The 24,662-nt window shown below is 49.9% G+C and overlaps 2 protein-coding genes across 4 annotated transcripts in view; one reads left to right on the top strand and one right to left on the bottom strand.

Moving 5' to 3' along the window:
* Positions 1 to 24,662, top strand: part of OTOP2 (otopetrin 2) — a 53,099-nt gene that overhangs the window by 15,536 nt on the left and 12,901 nt on the right. The window lies entirely within an intron of this gene.
* On the bottom strand, positions 385 to 24,069 carry USH1G (USH1 protein network component sans). 2 transcript variants are annotated; one of them, XM_006136405.4, is made up of 3 exons: positions 22,789 to 24,069; positions 4,663 to 5,904; positions 385 to 3,691 (listed from the first exon to the last, which is right to left on the bottom strand). In XM_006136405.4, the coding sequence occupies exons 1-3, from the start codon at positions 22,950 to 22,952 to the stop codon at positions 3,688 to 3,690; spliced, it is 1,410 nt and encodes a 469-aa protein (XP_006136467.1). In that variant the 5' UTR covers positions 22,953 to 24,069; the 3' UTR covers positions 385 to 3,687. The 2 variants fall into 2 exon arrangements, with proteins under 2 accessions (XP_006136467.1, XP_006136468.1); XM_006136406.4 differs by lacking the exon at positions 385 to 3,691 and having other exon boundaries at positions 4,659 to 5,904.

Genomic DNA, 24,662 nt, shown 5'->3' with positions numbered 1-24,662 from the left:
CCATGAATCAGACACAACACCATACAGCAGGGAGTGTTATTTGTAATGTGAACTATACAGGGATTACACGTGCTTTCCAGCCAGAGTCAGAGGGCCACAGGCTTTCAAGCAACTAAATAGGACCTGAAAAAACAACTTTTAAAAAAACAAGTAGCCCTGTGCCAGCTCAGAGACTAACTCTAAGGTGCCACAGGACTACTCATTTTTTTAAAAGTTGCTTTTTAAGTTACAGACTAACACAGCTACTCCTCTGAGACTTTTAAACAGGATCTGATTAACTGAGTGGGGCAGGAAGTGAGTTTACTGCCCCAGCAACATTTCTGAGCTATTGAAACATTTTCCTGACCTAAATTGGGACAAAAAGTCAATATATTTAAAATTTTCATGAACCAAAGAAAAATTGGTTGGGGTCAATCAAATGATTTCATTTCAATTTTCACTTTAAGAAAAAAAGGTTTTACTTTGATGAGTTGGTTTCTAAATGATAGTTCATTTCCAACAAAAAAAACCCCAGAATTGTTCATTTTGAAAATATCAACTTTTTTTTAATTGAAACTTTTGTTTTCAAAATTAACCCTTTCCCACCAGCAGCTTCACGTTTTAATGAATCATCATTTTCGGATGAAACCGTTTCCTTGAGAAAATCCTGACTAGCTTCATTCACTAACACTGGAATGAAGGGTATAATTCAAACATAGGCTGTATGGATCAGAACCAAAACACCACAGCAGAGCACCCCTGAACTTGAAAGAAATGTGGATCTTAACTTTGAGATGGAGACCCATAACAAAATAGATATTAAAATATTTTGGCTACTAAGCCCAACCCTCAGGATGTCATCTCATTGTTACTATCTCCAACTTTTCTTCAGCCGATCATGGTGCCCCCACATTCAGCCATTCTTGAGTTTATTTACTTCCCATCATCCTTCCTCTTCTGTGAGAAAGGGCTGCTCAAATCCAATACACACCTGGGTTATGGGAAACTAGAAAGCAAAGAGAAGAGTGAGGGGGGATTTGATAGCAGCCTTCAACTTCCTGAAGGGAGGTTCCAAAGAGGATGGAGAGAGGCTGTTCTCAGTAGTGAGGGATGGCAGAACAAGGAGCAATGGTCTCAAGTTGGGGTGGGTGAGGTCTAGGTTGGATATTAGGAAAAACTATTTCACTGTGGGGTGGTGAAGCACTGGAATGGGTTCCCTAGGGAGGTGGTGGAATCTCCGTCCCTAGAGGTTATTACATCCCGGCTTGACAAAGCCCTGGCTGGGATGATTGTTGGTCCTGCTTTGGGCAGGGGACTGGACTCGATGACCTCCTGAGGTCTCTTCCAGCCTTAGGATTCTCTGACTGTATGAAAGCAAACCCTCTCTTGATGGTCTTTATCCATGTAGGGTGATGTTCTTTCACTTTACTAGAACATCCAGCATTACATGCGCCAAGAAGAGCCAACTGGCGCTTCATCCCTCTCTCCTACCGCCAGAGTTGTTCTTGGAGGTTATGTCCGAGTCACAATATTCAAAAGACACTAGAGCTCATGGCTGGGATTCAGAACTGCCTGAGGGAAGTTGATGCAGAATCCGAGTTTGGTTTGCAGGTGATGGGCTCACCATGCAGCTAGTCGCTAAAGCCCTGTGTAATGTATAGAAGAAGATGAGAGAGCTCATGGTACAAATGTGACTAATAAATGGCCACTGGGAGATCCCTTTTCCCTGGCAATCCCACCCTGCTTGTAGCTCCTTCTCTAGAAGTTCCCAAGAAGGGAGTTCCGTCTGTCCATTAGGAATACCGGAGCCACAAACCCAAGGGAACAGGCAGATCACACCGGGATCGCAGCACAGGCTTGGAAAAAGAATTGGGAGGGGGTTTTCCTTGGAATATGGGGGGTATTTTGGCCATTCATTTTCAGTCCTGCTGTCATCAGTTCCTGGAAATGCCACATGCACAGAGATGGTACTTTCAGGCACATCCACAGACAGCAATGGGCAAGTTGGAAGAAGGGTAGTGTCCTTTTTAAACAGTCTGTGAGACATCACTGGGTTCTGGATTTTAGAAGCCATGGAAAATTAACCAGAACTGCATGTCTCTAGACCAGTGTTTCTTAAACTTTTTAAGACTGAGGAACACCAAACAATAATTTTTTTTAGGAGGAACACCAAGGATTTTTGGTTGAGTGAAAAAAAAAAAAGGTCGGGGAGGGAGTTATTGAGCAAAAAAAATAGACACCTGCCCCTCTAAGGGCAGCCATTTTTAATTCTGTTGTTCTCCACGGTACACCTCCAACTGGTGTGCCACGGAACACTGTTTAAGAAACACTGCTCTAGACTGCATTTTTTAAGGCCAGCAGGAAAATTTGCCATAGCACAAGGCACTTGCTTAAATGTCTGGATAAATTTTCCCCCGACCCATTAGTGGCAGGATGCTAAGGAGTTGTGGTAACATTTCTTTGATATCAGTTGACACTCTGTGGTGCTCACAAATTACTTAAAAGGATACTAACCTATTCCTATACACTCCACGTCAGGTATGAGCATCCTCATCTTCCATCCTAAGGGTGAACTATCCCCATGTATCGCTCAGGAGCAGTGTTTGGAAGCCCCGTCTTTGGGGGCAAGTTCATGTGTTCAAAAGAAACTAAGCTCAAGCTGTACCGGTTGTAGGTAGTAGTTCAGGAGAGTTCAGGTGAAGGCGTTTGGTTAGGCCTATTCCAAAAATAGTGACGGGAATTCGGGTCCTGGGCTGGGATTTTGAGCACCCAAATTTCAGTGGTGCCTCGAGGCAGGTTTTTGTTGTGGATCCAGCTCTATTAAAAATAATAATTGTGCTTTGCACTTGTGGAGTGTTTTCCACACAAGGATCTCAGTGCACCTTACAGATATTAACTTATTGAGCATCACAGCACCCTTGTAAAGGTAGGACAAGATTATTCTCGAGAGAGAGCATTCTCTCCATTTTACAGAATGGGAAACTGAGGCACAGAGCCATAAAGACCAATATGTTTAGAAGTGGCCATTGATTTGGGGTGCCGTTGTTTCTGGATGCCCAGTCTGAGACATCTATGGCCTGATTTTCAGAGGTATTGAACCCCCCCAAGCCTACATGAAATCAGAGCTGTGGTGTTATGAGACTCACACCTCAGGAGGTCTCAAGCTGGGAACCCAAGCCCTGAGGCACCAAAACCCAGCAATGATTTTTGAAAGGGTGGCTGCAAATGACTTTTCCAAAGCCACACCCTGAGTGAATAAGAGAACCACAGATGCCAGGTGCCCTGATTCCCATTCCAGCAAACCACGCCGCCTTCAAAAGAAGGTTATGGATATAATTATTTATTTGTTGGTCCAGCTCAAGGTATCGCACTGTTCTCTTTGTCCATGGCTTCCTGTGCTTTATCAAACTGTGATCACCTGGCATTTCACCTATCCGCTTCATCGTGTAGCAAAATCTTGTCACCCCCTCCAGCAGGCAGGCTAGGGAGTTCTAGTCAGCAAAGATGGAGGCCATATCTCAAAGAACCCTCTCAGAAGCAGGTTCCTGTCAGGCAGAGTCCCCCAGGCTGGAAACTGAATGGGGAAGGAGGCAGTCTGTCAGAAGGGACTGGCCTACACTGTGGCTTTCAGTTGTCCTAATGGAGGAGTCACTGAGTTGGGTTTTCTGGCAACTTAGAACTGGCTTTGTTTCTTGTTCATAAAAATTGCTATCTGTAGAGAAAAAGAGAAAACCTGTTAGCAAGCTCACACTGGGGCCAAACACTGAGCTGATGGCCCAGACCAACAATGAATAACGGTGAAAGAGGGAATGCATCAGAGAATTCATGTGGTCCCACAATGAAGGACTCTAGGGGATTAAGACTCATGCCCTCCGTTAATCTTAATGGAGGATGTGTTTAAATCCCCCCAACAACTCTGAAAATCTGAACCAGCATTAGCCAAACCGCTGAAGCTGGCAGGGTTAACTGGAGCATGGACATACTGTATAGCAGACATGGAACAGATGCCAAAGATTAAAAAATGTTCCCAGTTCTGGACTTGTCATTATTGAGGGCACAAAGGTTACCATGTAGACACCTACTGATTGTACCCCCCCCCCCCCCCCTCAAGCTGGATCATTAGGTTGGAATCTTTCCACTGGGAATTAAATGCAGGCACAAAACTGCACCCGCAGTTACAAAGGCCAGACTCATATCATTTTTAGAAATCTAGGTCCCAGCCTGTGAACTTAGCTTCCATTTAGGCACCTTCCAGTATGGATGTGCAAATAGATTGAACACAAATATTCCCCCAGAACTGGAACCAAACCTGTCTTAATGTATCAAGGCAAATCCAGAGACTCATACACAAAGCGGGGTGCATCTAAGCCTCCCTCCTAGGGGACAGGGTACTCACTAGGCCTCTGACCTCAGAAGGGGCTGAGTTTCTTCCTGTTATGGAGCAGCCAGAACTTATCTCCCACCTGGTCAACATTAGAAATGCCAAGAAATTAACTAACCTGAGCAACTCTGCGACCACCCAAGACCTCCACGTCTCTATCTGAAATACTGATCTTAGCTGGACTCCTGCTCCTCAGATGGGCAATACATTGAGCACATATTCAAGCTCTTCAATTCCCCGTCTCCCCATACTGAGGGATACATGGCTCTCAGGCTAGAGAGTGAGGGACACCTCCTACTTACAGCTCAGTGTCTGAAATAACATCAGGCCTCTCCAGAGTCTGCTTCCTCCTCTGAATGGCATCCAATATCTTTTTCCTAGGCCCCAGTGGGATGTTGATGCTCTTCAGGTCATTATCTGAGCACAGCATGAGGGCCTCCAGGTCAATCTTCTCCTTCTTCAGGATAGAAATGAACTCGAACATGTACAGGGAAGCCAAGAAGACCTCCAGGGGAGTGGTATCGGGTTCGTTGTCATCATCCAGTCCCACCTCCACATCCTCCCACGGCAGTTCCTCCGTGTTCCGCTCCTGCAGGCTGTTGGCACTGCCGATGCTGTCATTGAGACTTGGCGAGCGCTGCAGGCGGCTCCGCAGTTTGACACCTACCCCATCCAGGCTGCCCTCGCCCAGCGCGCTGGCATCCTCCTGGCCGATCCCAAAGAGCCCACTGCTGATGTAGCTCCTTCGGAACACCATGGTGCCAAGCCCAGGCCGGTTAAACAACGAGTCGTGGCCAGAATCCGTGCTGACCTCGGAGTGGGCCGAGTCTATGTGCAAACCTGGGTCGCTTATGGCACGGGAGACGGTATCTTCGTCGGTTAAAAACATGTCCCTGATGTTGCGCCGGGTCCACTCCTTCGGGCTGGCGTAGGTGCCTTGCTTCACAAACATGACGTCATTCCCCAGCTGTAGCCCTGACAGAGACCTCACGCTTTTCCTCCCATCCTCGTAGATCTTAAACGTCCCCTCCACCTGCTTCTTCTTCTCCAGCTTCTTCTGCATTTTGGTCTTGCCCTTGGCTGTGCCGTGGAGAGTGGCTTGGGAATATGGCAGGGAAGTCACCATGGACATGTGCTGGAACTTCCTGCTCAGAGTGCTGCTGGAGTAGCTAGAGAAGCTCATAGTGTCGGAGTTGTCGGACATCTCCTTCTTGTACCTCTTCTCCATCCGCTCGTGGTGTTTTTTCTGCATCTTCACGCAGTCCTTGATCCTCCTCTCTGCGTCTCTGAAAGCCTTGTCCTTCAGCTTGCTCACCAGCTTGGGGTTGAGGCTGCTCTGCTTGGCTGCAATGGAGTCTAGGTACCGCACACACTCCATGTGCCCCTTCATGGCAGACATGTCCAGTGGCGTATGGTAGTCATTGTCCAGACACCAGATGTTGGCCCCAAATGACACCAGGAAGGAGAGGCAGTTCAGATGGCCATTGGCTGCTGCTAGGTGAAGAGGTGTGTTCCCCCAGATGTCACATTTGTCTGGATCACCCCTAAAACAACGTTTGGAACAACTCATTAATGCACAGTTCTGTTGGGCTGACCTTACCATGCAGCTATGAAATGGGGTTTAGAGGAGACTTACTAGACAATAAGCTCATGCAATGGATGAGCCTACCATACAAGCTGTTTCTTCCCCAATATAAGCAACATGTTCCTTAGCAGAGGCACAACACTCCAGCCCACAAGTTCTCTGAAGAAGTGTCAGGCAATCACACACTGGCAGGTCCATGACAACTTTTGCTACCCACATTTAGCCCCAAAGGTGACATTCATATACCTGTGCCCAATTCACTATCCGCTTTCCATGCTGGAGAGCTACCTGAGCTGCAAAACAGGGATCCAGATCCTGGACATCCCAGAGTTGGTGGGAGAGGAGGGACTGGATCTGGGATATTTGGATGCCCATTTATAAAGGGAGAGACTATTTGCAAAATTCAGATGCAGGCTCAGAGCTCCATCATCTCCAAAATGGGACGGTGTTCAGACTCAAGCTCTTCACTAGATTATAGAAGGTGGAGCAATCTCCCAAAATAAGCCCTCTACTGTATGTGCACTTCTACAGATCCTCCCTGGGGTGCCCCCCTGCTGGAGATGCTGGGATAAACAGTCATCTCAAGCCCTTGGCCTAAATGGCATTGGCTGTTTCACCTTTTCACCTTCAGGTGCTCATCATATGAACTGCATCCTGGACTCACAGCTGTGCCTTGGGCACCATTCAACTGATAAGACTGGTGGGTTTTTTTTCTTTCCTTAATAAGTTTGGTTTTCAATTGCACAGCTCAGTGCAAGTTGGTATTAGCACATCCTGAGAATCCGGTTTCAAAGGAAGTAGAGATTAAGTTTCCACCCTTCTCAAAAGCCACAGACTCACCTAATGTGATTAGCAGACTCTCTAGTGATGTCAGCCCCTGATCACCAGGGAGTGGCCCAGTTTTGCAGCCTCCCATGATAAAAAAACGTATGCAAATCAGGACTTGGCCATAGAGAAAGTGCACTTGAGAATACTTGGGTGAACATCTGAGCTCCTAACATCCCCCTCTGTTTGTAATCTGCTGAAATGAGACATGACTGCTCTGCTTCCAACATCAACTGTGCCCTTGTGCATAGGAGTCAATGCACAATCAGAATCGCAGAACTACCAGACTACACTGCTCCACCATTCCGTACAGCAACTCTCCTTGGGAGAGCGTGGGCGTAGGACAGCTCGGCATTCCGCCGTCACAGCATTCCTTCACCTTCATCCCTACAGGCGTGCCATGGCTGCCATTAGAGGAAGTAGGTGCTTTCCCATGACCACTGATCCACCCTTTCCAAAACTCGCTCTTGCTGGGAGCGACTGACGCAGGAGCTGAGCCACCACACAGCCAGTTCTCCCCCAGCACCTGCGAAGGAACAGAATGTCCTCCAGGCCTGTTAGGAAAGAACAGGTTGGTGGGAAGGAAGAGGTAGACTGGCATTGGAGAGGCTGAGAGCTCTTTCCCAACCCGCACTGGTGGCCTGTCCTTGAAACAGGCTGGGATGGAGGCACCATATCTCCCTCACTGGCCATGGGGTAAGGGTAAGCTCCAGCCAGTGGTGCTGAAAGTGGCTAATATGACACCTGCTACAGGAGGCTAATTGGGCAACTGGTGTGAGCTCTCCAGCTGGCTGTGCCATCTTACCACAAGGACTGGGACTGGCAGGAGATGAGCTCTCCCCCTGCCAGCCCAGCCTGCACCATTCCCAACTTTGTCTCCATTAGCCCTATTCTCACTGATTTCCCTCTCCACCTCCCACTCTCCCCTTCAAACACTGGGAGCTTGGACCAACACAGCCTTGACCAGAGCCACTCCTGCTTTCAAGTTTGTAAAACTAAATCCTAAGCAACGAGCCACCTGGACCCATCCAATCCCTATTGGATCAGAGATACAGGGCCCAGTCCTGCATCCAGCCCTGTCATTGGCTTCAGAGGGAGTGCTGTGCTCAAAAAGTTACAAGGATCATGCCCAGACAGATGGCAGAGAGAAAAGAAAGGCAAAGGAGCAATGAACATCAAGGACCCATTCACCCATCAGCAGGACAGGGGAGGATTATTTTGGCTGCTGGCATCCTGCCTACTCTGGCGATGCTGAGCTCTGGTGACAGATATACTTCCTAGTTCCTGTGTTAGCTCCGCCCTGCTCCCTCCACCCTAGTAATGACATGTCAAGGCTGGGAAATTCATGGGGAGAATAAATATTTGATGAATTGCAAGGGAGGAGTAAATTATTTATCCAGCTGGATTAAAGAGCCAGCAACACTGTGACAGCAGGTGCCGGCAGTGGGCTTATAGGGGGGTGAACTGTTGTTTGTTTACGTTTGCTTTGAGCAGCCCCACGTGTGTCGGAGTTGGCATGATCCTCTGTGCATGGGCTGGCGTGTGCAGGGGGGAGAGGGGCATGATGAACCAGCATGTTCACATATTAGGCATGACTTAGGGGTGGACCTGGAGCAAAGTCTGGTTCCAAACCTAGCCAGTGGACTTTGTGCCAGATATGCCATTTTTCCTTGGGTATTCCTTGTGCATCTGCATGACATAGGAGATAATGAAACTGGCCTCTTCTGTAAACTGCTCTTCGATCTACTGTTGAAAGTGCTATACAAAGAGCTAGGGATTATGAGGAAGATGCTTTCCATGTGCTATTTGTCGCTTCAGGGAGACACTGGCCAGGAAGAAATAACATGAGCTCCAGCTGTCTCAGTCTATATCCCTCATCATGGACCCACAACATAACAAGTCTAGATCTCTGCTTATTGTGTAAATGACTCCTTGAGGCACTAAAGGTGTCCATGAAAAACAAGCAAGCGCAACTTCTTGTGAAGTGGGCATGTCTGATCCAGAATCAGGCACAGATAATAAACATGAGGTTACCCCGGCTTGCTGGTTTTAGAATCCCTTCTCAAAGTAGACCCACACTTCAAGGGCATTGCCCATTGTTAATTGCAAGGTCTAAGAAGTGGGAACATATTTTAACAACAGTTAATGCACCGTATATACAGTGGAATGCTTTTCAGAGTCAAAGCATTTGCAAGCGCTGAATCAACACTCATAGCAATTAATATTACTTTTAAAATATTTTAACTGCCCCCCCAGGTATCTGCAAACCTACACTGAATCACCATGCTATCTTATCACTGTAACGCTCACCCTTCCTCATGCCAGCACATTCCTCATGTTTGTTTTGCTCCACTTGAGCCACTGCAGCTAAAATTCGGCTTCAATCCTGCAAACATTTACTCACGTCCTGTTAAAAACATGGGTTCCCAAACTGGGGGGCATGCCCCCCTGGGGGTGTGTGTGAAGAAATTCCAGGGGGGCAAGAGGCAACCCAGCCACACACACCCCCCGTCAATCCCACCCCAAGTTTTGCTGCTATTTTTTGGGAGGGGGGTGAGGATTTCTCAAAAATCAAAAGGGGGAGCGTGATGCCAAAAAGTTTGGGAACCACTGTGTTAAAGCGTGTGCGTATTCCCTTCAAAATCCATGGGACTGCTTGTGTAATGCTGTCAGACCCCAGTTGTCTGCAGGCGGAACTGAACCTAAGACTTCTGGAGCTTAGTGCATGAGCGCCTATTGCAGGAGCTAAAAGCCAACTGGCCATTAGCTAAGGCTGTAGAGCAGACTCATTATTCTCTCTGCTCTCAGTGCACTAGATGAGCCAGCGCTCCACACCCAGAAGGTGTGAGGTTTACAGTTGCACACCTAATGTCAATTGCAGGCACGAACCGCGGATATACCTGGACCACGGAGACTAGGAACAGGGAGCTCTGGTGGGGGGGCAGGAGCACTATAGGGGGCACCGGTGACTCAGCGGGGAGCCTCGTTTGGGGGGGGCAACAGGCGGCGTGGCGGGGAGTTCTGGCCCCAGTGGATAGGGTTGCCAGGTGTCCGGTTTTGAACTGGACAGTCTGATATTTGAAGTTTCTGTCTGGGAAATAAATTGAGAAAATACCAGACATAGAAATGTCCGGTATTTTCTAATTAGGTTAGTTTCATTATTATGAGTGTTAGTACGTAGTTTCTGTCTGGGAAAAATCCTGGGGTGCTGCCCCCCATCTCCCCCAGCCAGCTCCGCTCCCCCCCGACCTCCTCCCAGCCAGCCCCGCTCCCCGCCAGCCAACCCCGCTCCCCCTGACCCCGTCCTGGCCAGCTCTGCTTCCCGCCGTCCGGTTCTCCCCCAGCCAGCCCCGCTCCCCCCGACCTCCTTCCAGCCAGCCCTGCTCCCCGCCAGCCAACCTCCACTCCCCCAACCCCATCCCAGCCAGCTCTGCTTCCCACCGGCCGGTTCTCCCCCGGCCAGCTCCGCTCCCCCCGACCCCATCCTGGCCAGCCCTGCTTCCCACCAGCCAGTTCTCTCCCCCCCCATCTCCCCCAGACAGCCCCGCATCCCACCGGCCGGTTGTCTCCCAGCCAGCCCTGCTCCCCCCAGCCCCCTCCCGCCCAGTCCTGCTTCAAGCCGGCTGTTCCCCCCCACCCTTGATTTCCCCTGGCCAGCCCTGCTCCCCCCAATCTCCCCCAGGCCAGCCCCACTCCCCTGACCCTCTCCTGCCAGCCCTGCTTCCTGCCAGCCAGTTCTCCCCCCTGCATCTCCCCTGGCCAGCCCTGCTCCCCCGGCCAGCCGCGCTCCCCCCAATACCCTTCCAGCCAGCCCTGCTTCCTGCCGGCCAGTTCTTCCCTCTGCCCCCCCATCTCCTCTGTCCAGCCCCGCTCCCCCCGACCTCCTGTGGGCCAGCCCCGCTCCCCTCCCAGCTGGTCCTCCTCCTCCCCTTCCCCCCCACCTCTGAGATCAAGTGTGTCTGGTATTTTTTTTGAAGCCATCTGGTAACCCTGTGGAGCTCCCTGGCCCTTGCAGCTGCAGAACTCTAGCCAGGCAGCGGCTATGGACCTCCGAACTCAGTGGCAGCCAGGGAACTCTGGCCATGGAGCTTCGGTCCCGTTCTGGCTCCAGCGGCTGGGGAGCTCCAGCAGCGGCCAGGGAGCTCTGGCTCAGGCTATGAAGTTCCAGCCCCATCCCTCTGCCCCAGCCACAGAGCTCCGGCCCCAGCTGCAGAGCCAGCTGACTGCGGACCTATGTCCCAGGTTGCATAGCTCTGACCATAGTGCTCCAGCCCCAGCACTAGCATGGCCAGTGGCATCTAGAGAGCCCTGGGGGAGAGGGGGGTTCAGGCAGCAGCGGGGGCAGGCTGGAGCTCTTCCCTGGTCCAGCAAATCCCCTCGTTTGGGACCAGTGAGGTCCCGAGGGTGCTGGACGTGCGAGGTCCAACCAGTAGATGTGTTTGCAGGGTTGGGTCCTGGGACTGTAAACTCTTTGGGCCAGCGAGTGTCTTTTTCTATCTGTTCTGTCATTTGCAATAATTCTTCTTTTTTGCCTGAAAAAGCAAAACCGTTTCTAAGAGAGGGTAGATTCGGCTTATTAGCAACCTCTGGGTTGCCAGCAAAAGGATGCCATTATTCAGCCATAGCCAATAAGCAGCAGGCAAGTTCATGAGGCTGCAGCCAGGGAAGGTAGTGTACTGGGACAGGCAGGTTTGTGGGGCTACAGACAGGGAAAGCACGTCCCAGTACTTCCTTCCGTGCCGGTAGCCTCTCAAACATGCCTTTAGCTGCGGCCTTTCTTCCAAAAAAACATTCTTTGGCTATATCCAAATCCCATTAACCTTCTAGTCAACAGGACAGAGATGGTTCCCAGCAAAATATGGCAATTAACTGGAAGTTGTTAATATTTGGCTTGTTATTAAGCTGAAGCTACTGTCAGTGGAATTGCCCTCAGGGGATTTCACTCCCTCAGAAAAGGTCAGATAAAATTGGGATCCACAGCAGGCATGTGAAAACTGGAGCCCGGGTTTGGTCCTGTCCATGACAAACGTAGGTTTGGATCTGGATCACGCTGTGGCTGTTGATCATCTGGGCGTTCTGGGGCATTTGAAATCGAGAACGGGATTCAGTAGCTCGAGCCCATGTCAAGGCTTTGCCGAGGGAACAGATTTTTCTTGTACTGGTCAGTACTGTGTTTTATTAGACTACTGGGATGTTATTATTTATGATTATGTATGATTTCTAATGTGGTAATGGCTAAGAGCCTTAGTCATGGACCAGAAGCCCAATGCAATAGCTTCCGTACAGACAGAGAACAAAAAGGCAGCCTGTGCGCTTGTCTATTACTAGTCAGCAACAGTGCGGTCTAGTTGACTGAGGAGTTGGGAACTAGGAATTCCTGAGATCAAATTCTGACTTTGTCACTAGTGGCTACTGCTGGTGCTGTCTGTAAACTGAGCTGGACATAAATTCCACAAATTAAAACTTTACTGGGAGCAAATATCTCAGGGGATCATACCGACTCCTTCACCTCTATGTTACCAGTTTGATTCTGGCCCCGTATGGCAGTGACAAAAGGTTATTCCAAGAGCTGGCTGGGAATTTTTTTCTCATCAAGAAGGTCGATGAAAACATTAAAAAAAATCATTGTTCAGGGTTTCTTTCTTTTTTTTTAACTCATAATTTTTTGAAAAGTCCACTGAATAGTCCCTTTTCTATCCAAAATGTTTGACCAGGCTAAAATTTTCAAAAGCACCTAAGTGACTTAGGGACCTTAGAAGTGACTTAGGCACTTTGGAGCCCACATTTAATTGAAAGTCAATAGCACTTAGGCTCCTGAATGCCTAAAAGTACATCTACGCTGGCAATAAATAAACCAATACAACACAGCACCAATGCTCAGAGCCAGGGTCCATTGACTTGGGCTGGGAGACTTCGGGCTGTGGGGCTAAACACTACAGTGTAGACATTCTGGTTCAGACCAAATCCCAGACTCTGAGATCTTCCCCCCAACAGGGTCTCAGAACCGGGGCTCCAGCCCACGTTTGAATGTCTACATTGCAATTCCTGCTGTGTTTGAGATATGGGAGCACCTGTCTCCTGCCCTTTCCATCCAGCACCTTCCAGGAGAACCAAATTCATACTCTCCCTGCCTGTACATCTGAGGTGAATCCCTGTGACGAGTCAGTACAGGCCCCCTCAGCAAAGGGCCAAAGGCTGTCAATGCGGGTTTCTCATTTATACTAACATTTTGTCCTTACTTCATACCTGATTCTGCAGCCTCCCTCAGGCAAGGCAACTCTTGCTCACACGAGCAGTCCCACCAAGGTTAGCAGTAGGGCTGTAAAGGGTTAACCGGTTACCCAGAAAGCATTGCCTTACCAGCATCCTTACCAGGGTAATCGTTAACCAGTACCAGGCCCAGCTGGAGCAGCCCCCAGCCCATGCTGCAGTGAGGTGGGCTGCTCGAGCCTGGCTGAGCCCACCACGCTATGCCACGGGTGGAGGGGGCTGCTCCAGCAACCCCTGCCCCCATGGTGCAAGGCTGGTTAACTGGTTAAACATATTGTTTAAGTGGTTAACATTTTAAATGAGATTTTACATCCCTAGTCAGCAGCACCTGTCCCCAGCCAGCCCCAGTATCCTCTAGGATCAAACTCATCTTAGATGTAAGAGGGTGTGACTCTCTTGATCTGCCTGCACCAGAGCTGAAGGCATCCTTTGCCTGTACAATTCGCTTCCCACAAGTGTCTTATCAGCCCCATTTTACAGCTAGGGGAAACTGAGGCACTGACCACTGACATGACAGCCACACACAGTAACAGAGCTGGGGACAGAACCCAGCCCCTCTCCTCCCTTCCCAGGGCCTTGTGCTCAGTCCACAAGATCACAGCTGACTGGCGTTCCTCAGGTATAAAATCGATTCCCATCAGTGTACAACAGGATGAGGGACAAGTGGGAAGGGCAGAAAACAGAACAAAAAGTCCTGCCGTCCAGGCCATTCTCCCCTCCATAGGGCACAAGGACAAATCTTCCCCCGGCCCACCCTGTGACCCCTCATTGCCTCGCCCGTCTCCTCCCGGCCAATCAGGAGCTGGCCTGACTTCCCTCCCTGTCATCCCTTTCGTAAGAATGCCCCGCCCCCAGGGAAGGGTTATTGTGGCCTCCATTCACAGCTGTGACACTAAACGCCACTTCCCCTCCTCTTTCTCAGCCGGCCCGTTAATTGGGTTCCTGTCCCTCCCCAAGTCCAGCCAGGGGCATGAAAGAGGCTTTTTGTGTAACTAACGAGCGGGAGCAGAGCCGCAGTCGGGTTTGTTATGAAACCTCCTCCTCTCCCCACCACCACCCTGGCCATCAGCCTGCTTCCTTAGCCCCTCTCCAGGGGCCGAGGCCAGCCATGTAACTCAGCACAGCCAGCAGGACTGGCTGCTAGCACAGCCATGTAAAGTGACTGACGGCTCTTGGCTCCACAGTCACATCCCCAACTTATCTCCTACTCCATATGTGTTCCTCCCCGTCTCCCCCCACCCCCCACTCATTCCCTTCTCTGTGGCGTCTAAGCTAGGGATGTGAACGGTTAACCAGTTAACTGATTAATGCGTGAGGCTTACTGATTGCGGTTAACTGGCTAGCTGGAACAATCCCGTCCATGGCAGGCCCATTCTGTCCCCTCCCCCGCTGCTGGCCAGAGCAGCCCTTATCTGTGGCGTGGAGGCCACTCCTGACCAGGGCTGGAGTGGCTCCCTCCTACTTAATTGGTTAAGTGGGTTAACTAATTAAACTAGTTAACTAATTAAACAGGATTTTACATTCCTAGTCCAAGCCCTTCATGGGCATTAACGAAGGTAGCATAACAGCCCTGCCAGGTGGGTAAGTATTATTCCCAGGTGTCAGAAAAGGAAACTGAGACACAGAGGCTAATGTAACCAGCTGAGGACTAATAGCCAGGACTATAATCCTGATCTCCTGAGTCACTAAGCAAGGCCTGCACCCTGCAGAGCTTCTATGGGATATCACAGTCCCTGTGGGAGACACTGGCCTCTATGACATGCAGAGATCCAGTAACTGGAGATGGATACGGTGGGGACATGAACATGGCCAGGCCTTGCCTACACCATCAAAACTACTGTGTTGTGGCAGCAGGCCATATGACCTTGTTAAGAGACCCACTCCACAACTCCGGCCTCTAGCAGAGCTCCCAGAAGGTCCTTATAACATGGCCTGTTCCCATCCACCCTCGCAAAAAGCAAACCCCATTGCAAGACTGTCAGGACACAGACAAACTGTCCTGAAACTGTCACTGTAGTACAAACGGAAGCCGCATTGTGAGGGCACTCCAAATTCCGAGGGGGCTGGCAGATTAATTCCAGGGCATTGGTACAGCTTAGCTAGCGCTGAGACTGATCTGCTAGGAGGCCGTGGACTTGTTTTAAAAGAAGCAACTGCGCTGCATTTCTAATAAACTATCTCCCTTAACTGCCTCCTCCACCCACATACACACACTGTATGTGTAGGACAGTTCAGGTGAACTGTCGGCTTTCCTCCTTATCTATGCTCATTGAGTAGAACATTGCATAACAGCCTGTTCCCAGCGTCCACTTCACTGGACACAGACAGAGAGAGGACACTTTACTGGGCTTGTCTGTCTGCCAGTACCCTAGCTCCAAGTTGCTTATCTGGCACTGACAAACAGCCAGGACTCCTTGGTGATACATTTCCAGCTGCTCCTGAGACCACAGGCTCTGGCTAGTTCCCTAGTCATACCATCTCTTATCACCCCACAAAGCACCACAGGCGAGTGTCCTATGGGCCAGAAGTTCTAACTTCTACTTGTTCAAGCAGGGTCAGTGAGACCCCAGAAAGAGACTGTAAAGACACTGAAGCATTTGAACATAGCTCCATATTTATCGTTATTTCTAAAACTTGTGCCTGAGGTAAACTTTTCAAAAGTATATTAGTGACTTAGGAGTTAGTGACTTTAAACAGGTTTAAAAAATTCACCCTGGAGTGGATGGGCAAATGAAATACTTTCCAAAAAAATTGACACTTCAAACTGTTTTCTATTCCACGGATTCCAAATGGACCCCTTTTTCATTCTTTTCAAACTGTCCAGCAAACCTTTTATTGATTTTTTCTCCCCAAAGCCACAATTGAAACTTTTCAGTCTTTGAAAATTGGATGACAACAACATTTTTATTTTAAACATTCTATACAAAATATCACCAAAACATTTGCAAAAAGGTTTTAAAACAATCAATAATTTTTCATTTTCCATAAAATGCTATGTTTTACCAGAAAAACCACTTTAAAAAAAACCCTTCAAAAAATTCTGATCAGCCTCTAACTGTAATATTTCCACACACCCTGGAGAGGAATTTCAGTGACCAAGAACTGAAGCTCCCATCCATATAGGCACCAGAACAACTCTTGCAGCTAGCTGCATTCCAGGATAGTGTCCTTGAACAGACTAGGGATGTAAAATCCTGCTTAATGGGTTAACCAGTTAAATGAGAAAAGGGAGGCAGGCGGGCTGCAGTGGTGCCATCTCTCTCCCCCCCCCCCCCCCCCCGCCACGGGCAGGGGCTGCTCTATACGTCCGGAGCACCCCCTGCCTGCAATGTGCTGCAATGGCCTGCTATGGACAGGGGCACTACAATTAGAACCAAGCCAGGGGCCGACTGCAATACAGCTCTTGTTTGAAGACTCATAAGTGAATCCAAGGTGTTAGCATGGTTCAGGGCCATGCCAAAAAGCTGGAGATGGGATGGGAAGTGACCACCTATGGAGCCCCCTGCACCACACACACTTCAGCTCCTCTAAGAAACCTAAGCTATGCGTGACACATTGCCAACAGCATCAGAGATGGGACTGTGTCCTGTACTAAAGAATAAATTCATGGGTGAAACCCACTTGAACTGGTCACAATTTATGAGCCCTTAGTCTGTATCCCAGGGTCCATTCCCTTTGCAGGGACAGGAGGCAAGGGAGAGAATTAATGTGAATTACTCAATAAGGGCTTTCAAAGAGACCAAGCCCAGCTGAACTACTAGAAAACCTACCAACACAGAGTGATTGTGGATTGAGGAGATCTTACAACAGAAGCTATGTCTACACTGGCAAGTTTTTTCCGGAAAATCATCTGATTTTCCGGAAAAACTTGCCAGCTGTCTACACTGGCTGCTTGAATTTTCGGCAAAGCATTGACGATCTAATGTAAAATCATCAGTGCTTTTCCGGAAAAACTATGCTGCTCCCGTTCGGGCAAAAGTCTTTTTCCGAAAGACTTTGCCCGAAAGGGCCAGCGTAGACAGCATAGTTCTGTTTTCCGCAAAAAAGCCCCGATCGCGAAAATGGCGATCGGGGCTTTTTTGCGGAAAAGCGCGTCTAGATTGGCCACGGACGCTTTTCTGCAAAAAGTGCTTTTCCGGAAAAGCATCCTGCCAATCTAGACGCGCTTTTCCAAAAATGCTTTTAACGGAAAACTTTTCCCTTAAAAGCATTTCCGGAAAATCATGCCAGTGTAGACATAGCCAAGAAGTTAGAGAAGCCATCTGTAAACTAGCTCCTGGAGAGGGCAATGTTATTGGAGAGATGCTAGAAGTAAGTGACGAAACAGCCCTCCAGGCTTCCCCCGAGTTATGGACAGAATATGGAGTGAAGACAAGAACCCAATGCAGCAGAAGAGAGGCCTTTGTATTTGCATTGTCAGAGAAAGGTGACCAATCGCAACAACTGAAGCGGAATCACATCATCTCGGTGCCTAGGGAAATAATGTGCAACATCATCCTCGAACACATCAAGCAACAAATAGATCTCCAACGTAGAGAGGAACAAGCAGGTGTAGATCACTAAGATCATGTAGACAGACCACATTGTTACTCTAAACATGATAGAACAAATGTGGCATGACAAGCACCTCCCGTGACACCCTGTATGGCTTTTCCAGGAAGTCTGTTGATAGCATACATAGAAAGTCTTTGGAAAATGATGGTGTACCACAGAATACCAGCAAAAAGAATTACAGTCCTTAAGGCCCTGGATCAGAATTCTGCATGTGCAGTGAAAGATGGGAACACCATCAGCCAATGGTTTGCAGTGATGACTGCAGTAAGGCAAGGGAGGGGCATTACATCCCCACTTTGCACTGGTCACTATGTCAGGAGGAAAGTAACTACGGAGGGCAACCGAGGAATTTTACAGACAAATGATAAGGCACAATCAGATGAGTTCGCCTTTGCTGGTGAGATTATCTCGCTTAGTTCAAAGCTTAAGAAAGAAAAGTACCAGCTTCTGGCAGTTGCAGCAGAACAGGCTGCATCAACCAGGAGAAAAACAAAATATATGGCTAGCAGTATCTCAGAAGCAATCATCAGAATAGACTAACACTAACAGAAGTAAGTACGGTTGCCACCTTTCCCAACCGGATGCCATGCGCGGAATAGCGTCCAGTCTGTCCAAACAGGAAAGTTGGCAACCCTTGAAGGAAGTCATTTTTCCTATCTAGTGAAAGAGCTCTGCAGTGTTAACAGCACCATGCTAGATGCTAACCAATCATTATCAAAAGCCGCAAACAACTGTCAAACTTGGGGTGGGGGAAACCCTGCAAAAGTAGCGGGATTGGCACTGACACAAAAATACACATTTTTAAACACTGGCATCATGTCATCCCTCTTCACGAGCAGAGTTGTGGAAACCTGCAACAGAAATTGATCAACTTATTCCAAAGTAAATGCCTGCAAAAGATCTTCCGAGTTCATTGGAAGGAGTTTCTTGCAACATCAGAAATTCTACAGAGGGCACACCAATCTAAGGCATCAATCACGGGAAGGAGATAACGATGGATGTATTTAGGGCATGTTTTAAGGATGCCACCAATCCGTTTTCCACATCAGGTGATAATATGGACCCCACCTGGGAAAAGAAACAAGGAAGCAACCTAGAGACAATAGAGAAAGAAGCCAAATCCATCAACCTGACACCCAAAGGCCTGAACAGACCAGCACGACACTGAAGTAATGGTGGCCACTGGTGGACTCCCTAAGTACCTGAGGGTGGGGGAGGATACAGAAGGAAAGATGCCTCAGTAGAATATTCCCCCAATAGGGCATGGATCAGATCCTGTTGCCAGTTCCACAGTAGGAATCCCACTGGACACAGTGGCCTTCTACTGACATAACTGATAGCCACATTGGGCCCTGTGTTTAGAACACTCCTCTCTTTCCAACAGCCCAGTTGCTAATGGGTGCTTCCCTCCCTCTGGGTGTGCCTGCACTGCAATTACAAACCTGCAGCCGGCCCTCGCCCCTTGCGGGATCTCAGCACCTGGGCGTCCACCTTGAGCTCAAACATCTACACCACCATTTTACAGCCCCACAGTCCAACCCCAAATGCCCAAGTCAGCTGCCATGGGCCATGCAATGGGCCTTTTGTTGCATTATCGACATACCCTCAGTCTCTCCCTAGCTCTGAGCCTGATTGGTTGCTCTGTGAGTCTCCCCGACTCTAACACCCAGAGCAGCAGCAGGTCACAGACCTCAGGAGAAAGCACCATTCGGGAGCAGGAAGGGAAGAAAGGGCTTTGCTAATCTCAGCCCTCAGGTCACTTGCAAGGCATAATGAGGCCACTTCTGTAACGTCTCTGAACTCTGCACTGGTTTAGTTAAGCATCTGGGCATATTTCATCCCTCCCTGACAAAGTGTGACTGATACACAGATGAAAACGCATTCGAAGCACCACTGACAAAGGTTCCGCGTGCACCATTAATCACCAAAAGGGCACTGGCCCTTCCTCCTGCTGTTTTCCCTGTCAACAGCCAATGTATTTTATGCTGTTAATTAAGCACCAGCCTAGCTACATAGCAGGGTTTCAGCTGGGATCTTCCATTCCAATTAGAATTTATAAAAGAGCCCGTCTTCAGAAACCTGCCTTCAGATTCATGGGCAGGCTGCAGGCTAGGCTGGGCTGCCTTGGCAGAACTCTGTGGGATCTGAAAGTGACATGGCAGAGGGAGCTTTTGGGGGAGCTGTGTGGCACTGACAGACCCAGGGACAGGAGCAGAACTGAAACCGCAGGGGATACAGCAGATCACGGCTGAACGTCTTTGTTAGGAGGAGGCTTTGAGGTTGCAGGGGAGGAATGAGGTGCAGCACTGTAACTAGGTATTTTAGCACCTGGGGCAAAATAATTATGCACCCCCTGATTATGACAATATGATGTGCCTGGGGTGAGTGCCCCGCTTGCCCCGCCCTTGTTAGGGTCCTGACGAGGTGCATTGGCACAGCTGGAATCTCAGTGCACCTCACAGGGATCGGTTGGCACCACTGCGAGAGTCTTCTGCTCCTAAACCCAGGCAGCTGCCCAGAAGTCACTAGGGGGTTGTACTGTGGGTAAAAGGGAGGCAGAAAGCACACATCCCCTACATCTAATTCCCCCACCCTTGCAGGCCTTCCCCTTCCGCTCCCCAAAACACTGTGGCACAGATGAGCAAAACGAGCAGCCTCTATGTGAGAAGCAGCCAGGCCTGGAAAGAGTCAGGGAGCAGCAGAGTGAATGTCAGGACTGTGGTGTGTTGGTGGAGCTTTGGTGTGGGGACGCGTGGCTGGAATATCGGGGGCATCTCAGATCAGGAATTGAGGGGCTCCAAGAGAGCAGTGTGAGGACTCCAAGGTGGAGCAGAGGGGTGCTTGTGGCCAGGACAGGTGCATTAGCACCGCTAAGGGGGCAGCAGAGGAGAATACGTCCATCTTCAGCCTGTGCTGAGAATTGACCCAAGCAGCAAGCTCATCACCAAAATGATTAGGGGGCTAGAGCATATGACCTGTGAGTAGAGGCTGAGGGAGTTGGGTCTGTTTAGTCTGCAGAAGAGAAGAGCGAGGGGGGATTTGATAGCAGCATTCAACTTCATGAAGGGAGGCACCAAAGAGGATGGAGAGAGGCTGTTCTCAGTAGTGACAAATGGCAGAACAAGGAGCAATGGTCTCAAGTTGTGGTGGGAGAGGTCCAGGTTGGATATTAGGAAAAACAATTTCACTAGGAGGGTGGTGAAGCACTGGAATGGGTTACTTAGGGAAGTAGTGGAGTCTCCATCCCTAGAGGTATTTAAGTCTCAGCTTGACAAAGCCCTGGCCGGGTTGATTTAGTTGGGATTGATCCTGCTTAGAGCAAGGGGCTGGACTTGATGACCTCCTGAGATCTCTTCCAGCTCTATGGTTCTATGGTTTTATGATTCTATCACACACTCACAAATGACAGACATTAATGACACTTGCAAAAAGGCTCCTTCCCTCCCTGACCAGGGGTTCTCGGGGCAATACAGGGGGCTCCCCCATCTGTACTGAACTCCACCTCACATCTCCGTCACAAAATTGCTCCTTGAGAACTCCAGCTAAGACGCTCCCTTCTCTGGAAGGCGCTTGCGTTCCTTTGGCAGAGTTCTGCCAGAGAGACACTTTGAGCAAAGAAATGATTCTGCTGCTGCTTCCTCTGCACGCATCTCTCACCCCCTGACTCCAGCGCTCCACCTCCCCTTCACCTGCAACCTTTTCCTTTGCCCGATTTAAAGCTAGCCTGCGCATCCAGGACACCTGCTGCCCAGTTCCCACTCTCCCAAGTGCATCTGGCTGGCAACTCCAATGCCCCTTTCAAACTGAGACAAGGAGGCAGAGACAATCACTAACAAACACCCACCTCTGGGGAATATGGTGACAAAAGCAATCTGCTGTCCAGAAAGGTTGGAGGCTTGGAACTGCCCTGACTTCAGAATCCAGGAGCAGCTGCTTGCAAGATAGATCACATATTTAGGGATGGGACGGGACATGCATGACTCACTCAAAAGCTGTCACTGCCCCATGTCCAAGCATTTCTCTTTGACCTGAGAGAGAGATGATTTTTTCATTTGAAGTGTCAGAGAGAGAGAGCAAGGGAGAAAGAGACTCAAGGCCTGGGAAGTGGCACTCAACATTGCCGGACTCCAGTACCCCTTTCCGGAGCCTGATTTGTCTTGCGTACCCCTCCCACAGCCCCCCATGTTTCGCCTCACTGAAAAATGACTTGCTTACAAAATCAGAGATAAAGGGACAAATGTGTCCCAGCACACTGTTACTGACCAATGCCTCACTTTCCCATTTTGATCATATCATTATAAAATGATTCAGCTGGAATATAACTTTTGTACTTACATTTCAGTACATAGTATATAGAGCAACATAAACAACTCATGGTTCTGTGTAATAGTTTAGTTTGTACAGACTTTGCTAGTGCTTTTTATGTAGCCTGTGATAAAACTACACTAGATGAGCTGATCTAGTCCCAGGAACTAGATGAGCTGATGTACCCCTGGAAGACCTCTGCGTACCCCCCTGGATACACATGTTCCTGCTGAGAACCACTGATCTGATGCACTAGCCTTTCATCTCTGCAGCTCTGCATTCAAATCCTGCTCTTTAGGAGGGGTCCAGGAGTGCAGAGTATTTGAGGAGTTGAAGGTCCCTGCTGGAAAGCAGGAGACGATGCCTGTCGGGACTGGGAGACACTGGCAGTGCTGTGGGGGGACACAGGCTTAGCCTAGCAAGTGTGTTTGCAAAGCAAGTCCAAGGTGCATTGGGACAGATGGGAGAGCAGCAGAATAGCAGTGGAGTTGCAGCTTTGGAGATTTAACGGCAGAGCGATATGGTGGCAAGTCAGGAATGAATGGCCCCAACAGAGCTAAGTGAGTGTGAAGTTTGCCCGACCCCTGCTCACACTACTGTTGAGATTAGCCAGGGTTATCCATCTCTCACTTCCCAGGGGCCTAGACACTATGGGGATGGGCGTATTAGAAGCATCGTGGCTTGGCTTAGACAGACTGCACACTCTATCTGGAAACAAAATAGCTCAGGGGAGGCAGAAATGGCAGCCTCTGCACGGGGCAAAGGATGGTGGCCGGGGGCTTCCCAGCCCCGACAGCTCTCCTGAGCACTGAGCAGGAGGAAGATGGGTTTCACTGAGCCACTCCATCCAGGCTTTTAGAAAGGGATCAGGGCAGACATCAGCACTTACCCTCTGCTAACGATCAGCCTCAGCGCTTCCAAGTTGCCATGGTAAGCGGCCCAGAGGGTCGGGGTCATGCCATCCTCGTCGGGTGAGTTTAGGTCCTTCTTGGTGGCTTCCTTTAGCAGGTCCAGGTAGCCATCCCGGGCTGCTCGGTGGTACTGGTCGTTCATGATGCTAAGCAGTCCCCTGGCCAGTTCATCGGGGAGGGAGGCAGGCAGGGGTATCTTAAAGGATGGGCATTGGCTCGGGGAGGAGTTCCACGCCAGCAGCTTCCTGAGAGCGGAGGGAGCTGACAGCAGTGGTTACCAGGACACCTGAGAAGTCCTGAGCAGTGAAGGGAGGAACTCCTTGAAATGAATGCAGGAGAAGCCTCTTCCAACACTCCCCCTGGGTCCTAAGAATCCTCCGCTCCCACCACTGCAGGCCTCCTGGCAAGGAGAAAGCACCGTTCAGCCCAGCACATGCCCAGTTTGACGGTACTTTAAAAAGCACCTTTTATCTTTCCGGCCTCTCTCCTGGGGCCAGCTACATCTTCTTGAGAGCCCTCCTGAAGGGAATTCATTCTGTAGGCACAGAATAGGTCGCGGCAGGTCAGCACAGTAACTCCCTTCAGGCTCTTTCAGCCCCAGGGACCTTTCTAAAGGAGGAAGCCAGACGAAATACCAGTCAGCATCATTGGCTGTTTCCTGCCAGGCACAACCAGTCTCCCAATGCACCAGCACTCTTGGCAACAGCAGCCTGGGTCCATGCCAGGGGCCCAGGATGTTACCAAGTGACATGTCAGCCATTAGACCTGCCACTGCCTAAGACATAGGGTGACCGGATGTCCCAAATTTACAGGGACAGTCCCGATATTTGGGGGTTTGTTTCATATAGAAGCCTATCACCCCCATCCCGACTTTTCACACTTGCTATCTGGTCAGGTCACCCTCCGAAGAAAGCCCATTCCAGCTTGTCTAACAGCATAGGAACCACTCCCGACTTGCCCAGCTGTAGTCGAGAGCAGCATTGGAGGGATGGCCCAGCATTTGGAAGAGTGCAGGAGGGTTGATTGATTTCCGAGGGTTATTTTTACAGGAACACGTGGCTCAGTTTTTCACAGTTAGAGGCACATTGCCAGTTGGGCCTGGGTGCAGGCAGGCAACTACCCAGCAGGAGCGGCATCGGCTGCAGCCCAGCCCTCCACCCACCTGCACCCTGCTGTCCATAGATGCATACGTGGCACCCAGAGAACTGAAACCTCAGCCAGCTCAGGGTGTGGGCTCCCCAAAAGGGCTCACTCCCTCCCCCCCCCCCCCCCCCCCGTCAGCAGAGAAGCCTCTGGTCCATTGGAGGCCCTCCCTTAGGAGGGGGCAGGATTTGGCCTGTGGGTAAAATGGCAGCACCTCCCCTACTTCTGTTCCCTGCTGGGGGTGACCCCACTCCAGCCTCTGCAGGGAGTTCAGACCCTGCCAGGCTGCTCCAGGCTCCCTCTGCCAGAGCTGACAGGCTGCACAGTCCTCTGGCGCCCTCTGCTGCACAGCGAGGCCAAACACAACAAGCCTGTCTGCCAAGCCAGCCACATGGCTATCCTAGTGCGTGGCTGGGTCTTTGATTTTCCTTCCTGGAGTGCACTAGGCTGCCCGGCAGGGTAATATGCAGGGAATTTCCTGTTGCTCCTTTGATATCAATGGAAGCCATGCCACAAAAGATCCCTAGGTACCAGGCCTACAGCACATCCTTGTGGCATGGCAAAGGCTGAGCCCACCTATATATAATATGGAGATATACCATCTTATAGAGCTGGAAGGGATCTTGAGAGGTCATCAAGTCCAGTTCCCTGCCATTCCAGCAGGGCCAAGTACTCTCCCTGACAGATTTGCCTCAGATCCCTAAATGGC

The sequence above is a fragment of the Pelodiscus sinensis genome, chromosome 20, assembly GCF_049634645.1.
Source record: "Pelodiscus sinensis isolate JC-2024 chromosome 20, ASM4963464v1, whole genome shotgun sequence".
Lineage (NCBI taxonomy): Eukaryota > Metazoa > Chordata > Testudines > Trionychidae > Pelodiscus > Pelodiscus sinensis.
Note: the sequence above shows the minus strand (reverse complement) of the source record. Positions and strands in the feature narration are given on the sequence as shown.

Coding starts and splice junctions, on each gene's coding strand:
- USH1G (XM_006136405.4), bottom strand. CDS start 22,952: ATGAACGACCAGTACCACCGAGCAGCCCGGGATGGCTACCTGGACCTG. Junction 5,905..22,788: donor AGGCTGATCGTTAGCAGAGG/GTAAGTGCTGAT, acceptor ACGTTGTTTTAG/GGGTGATCCAGACAAATGTG.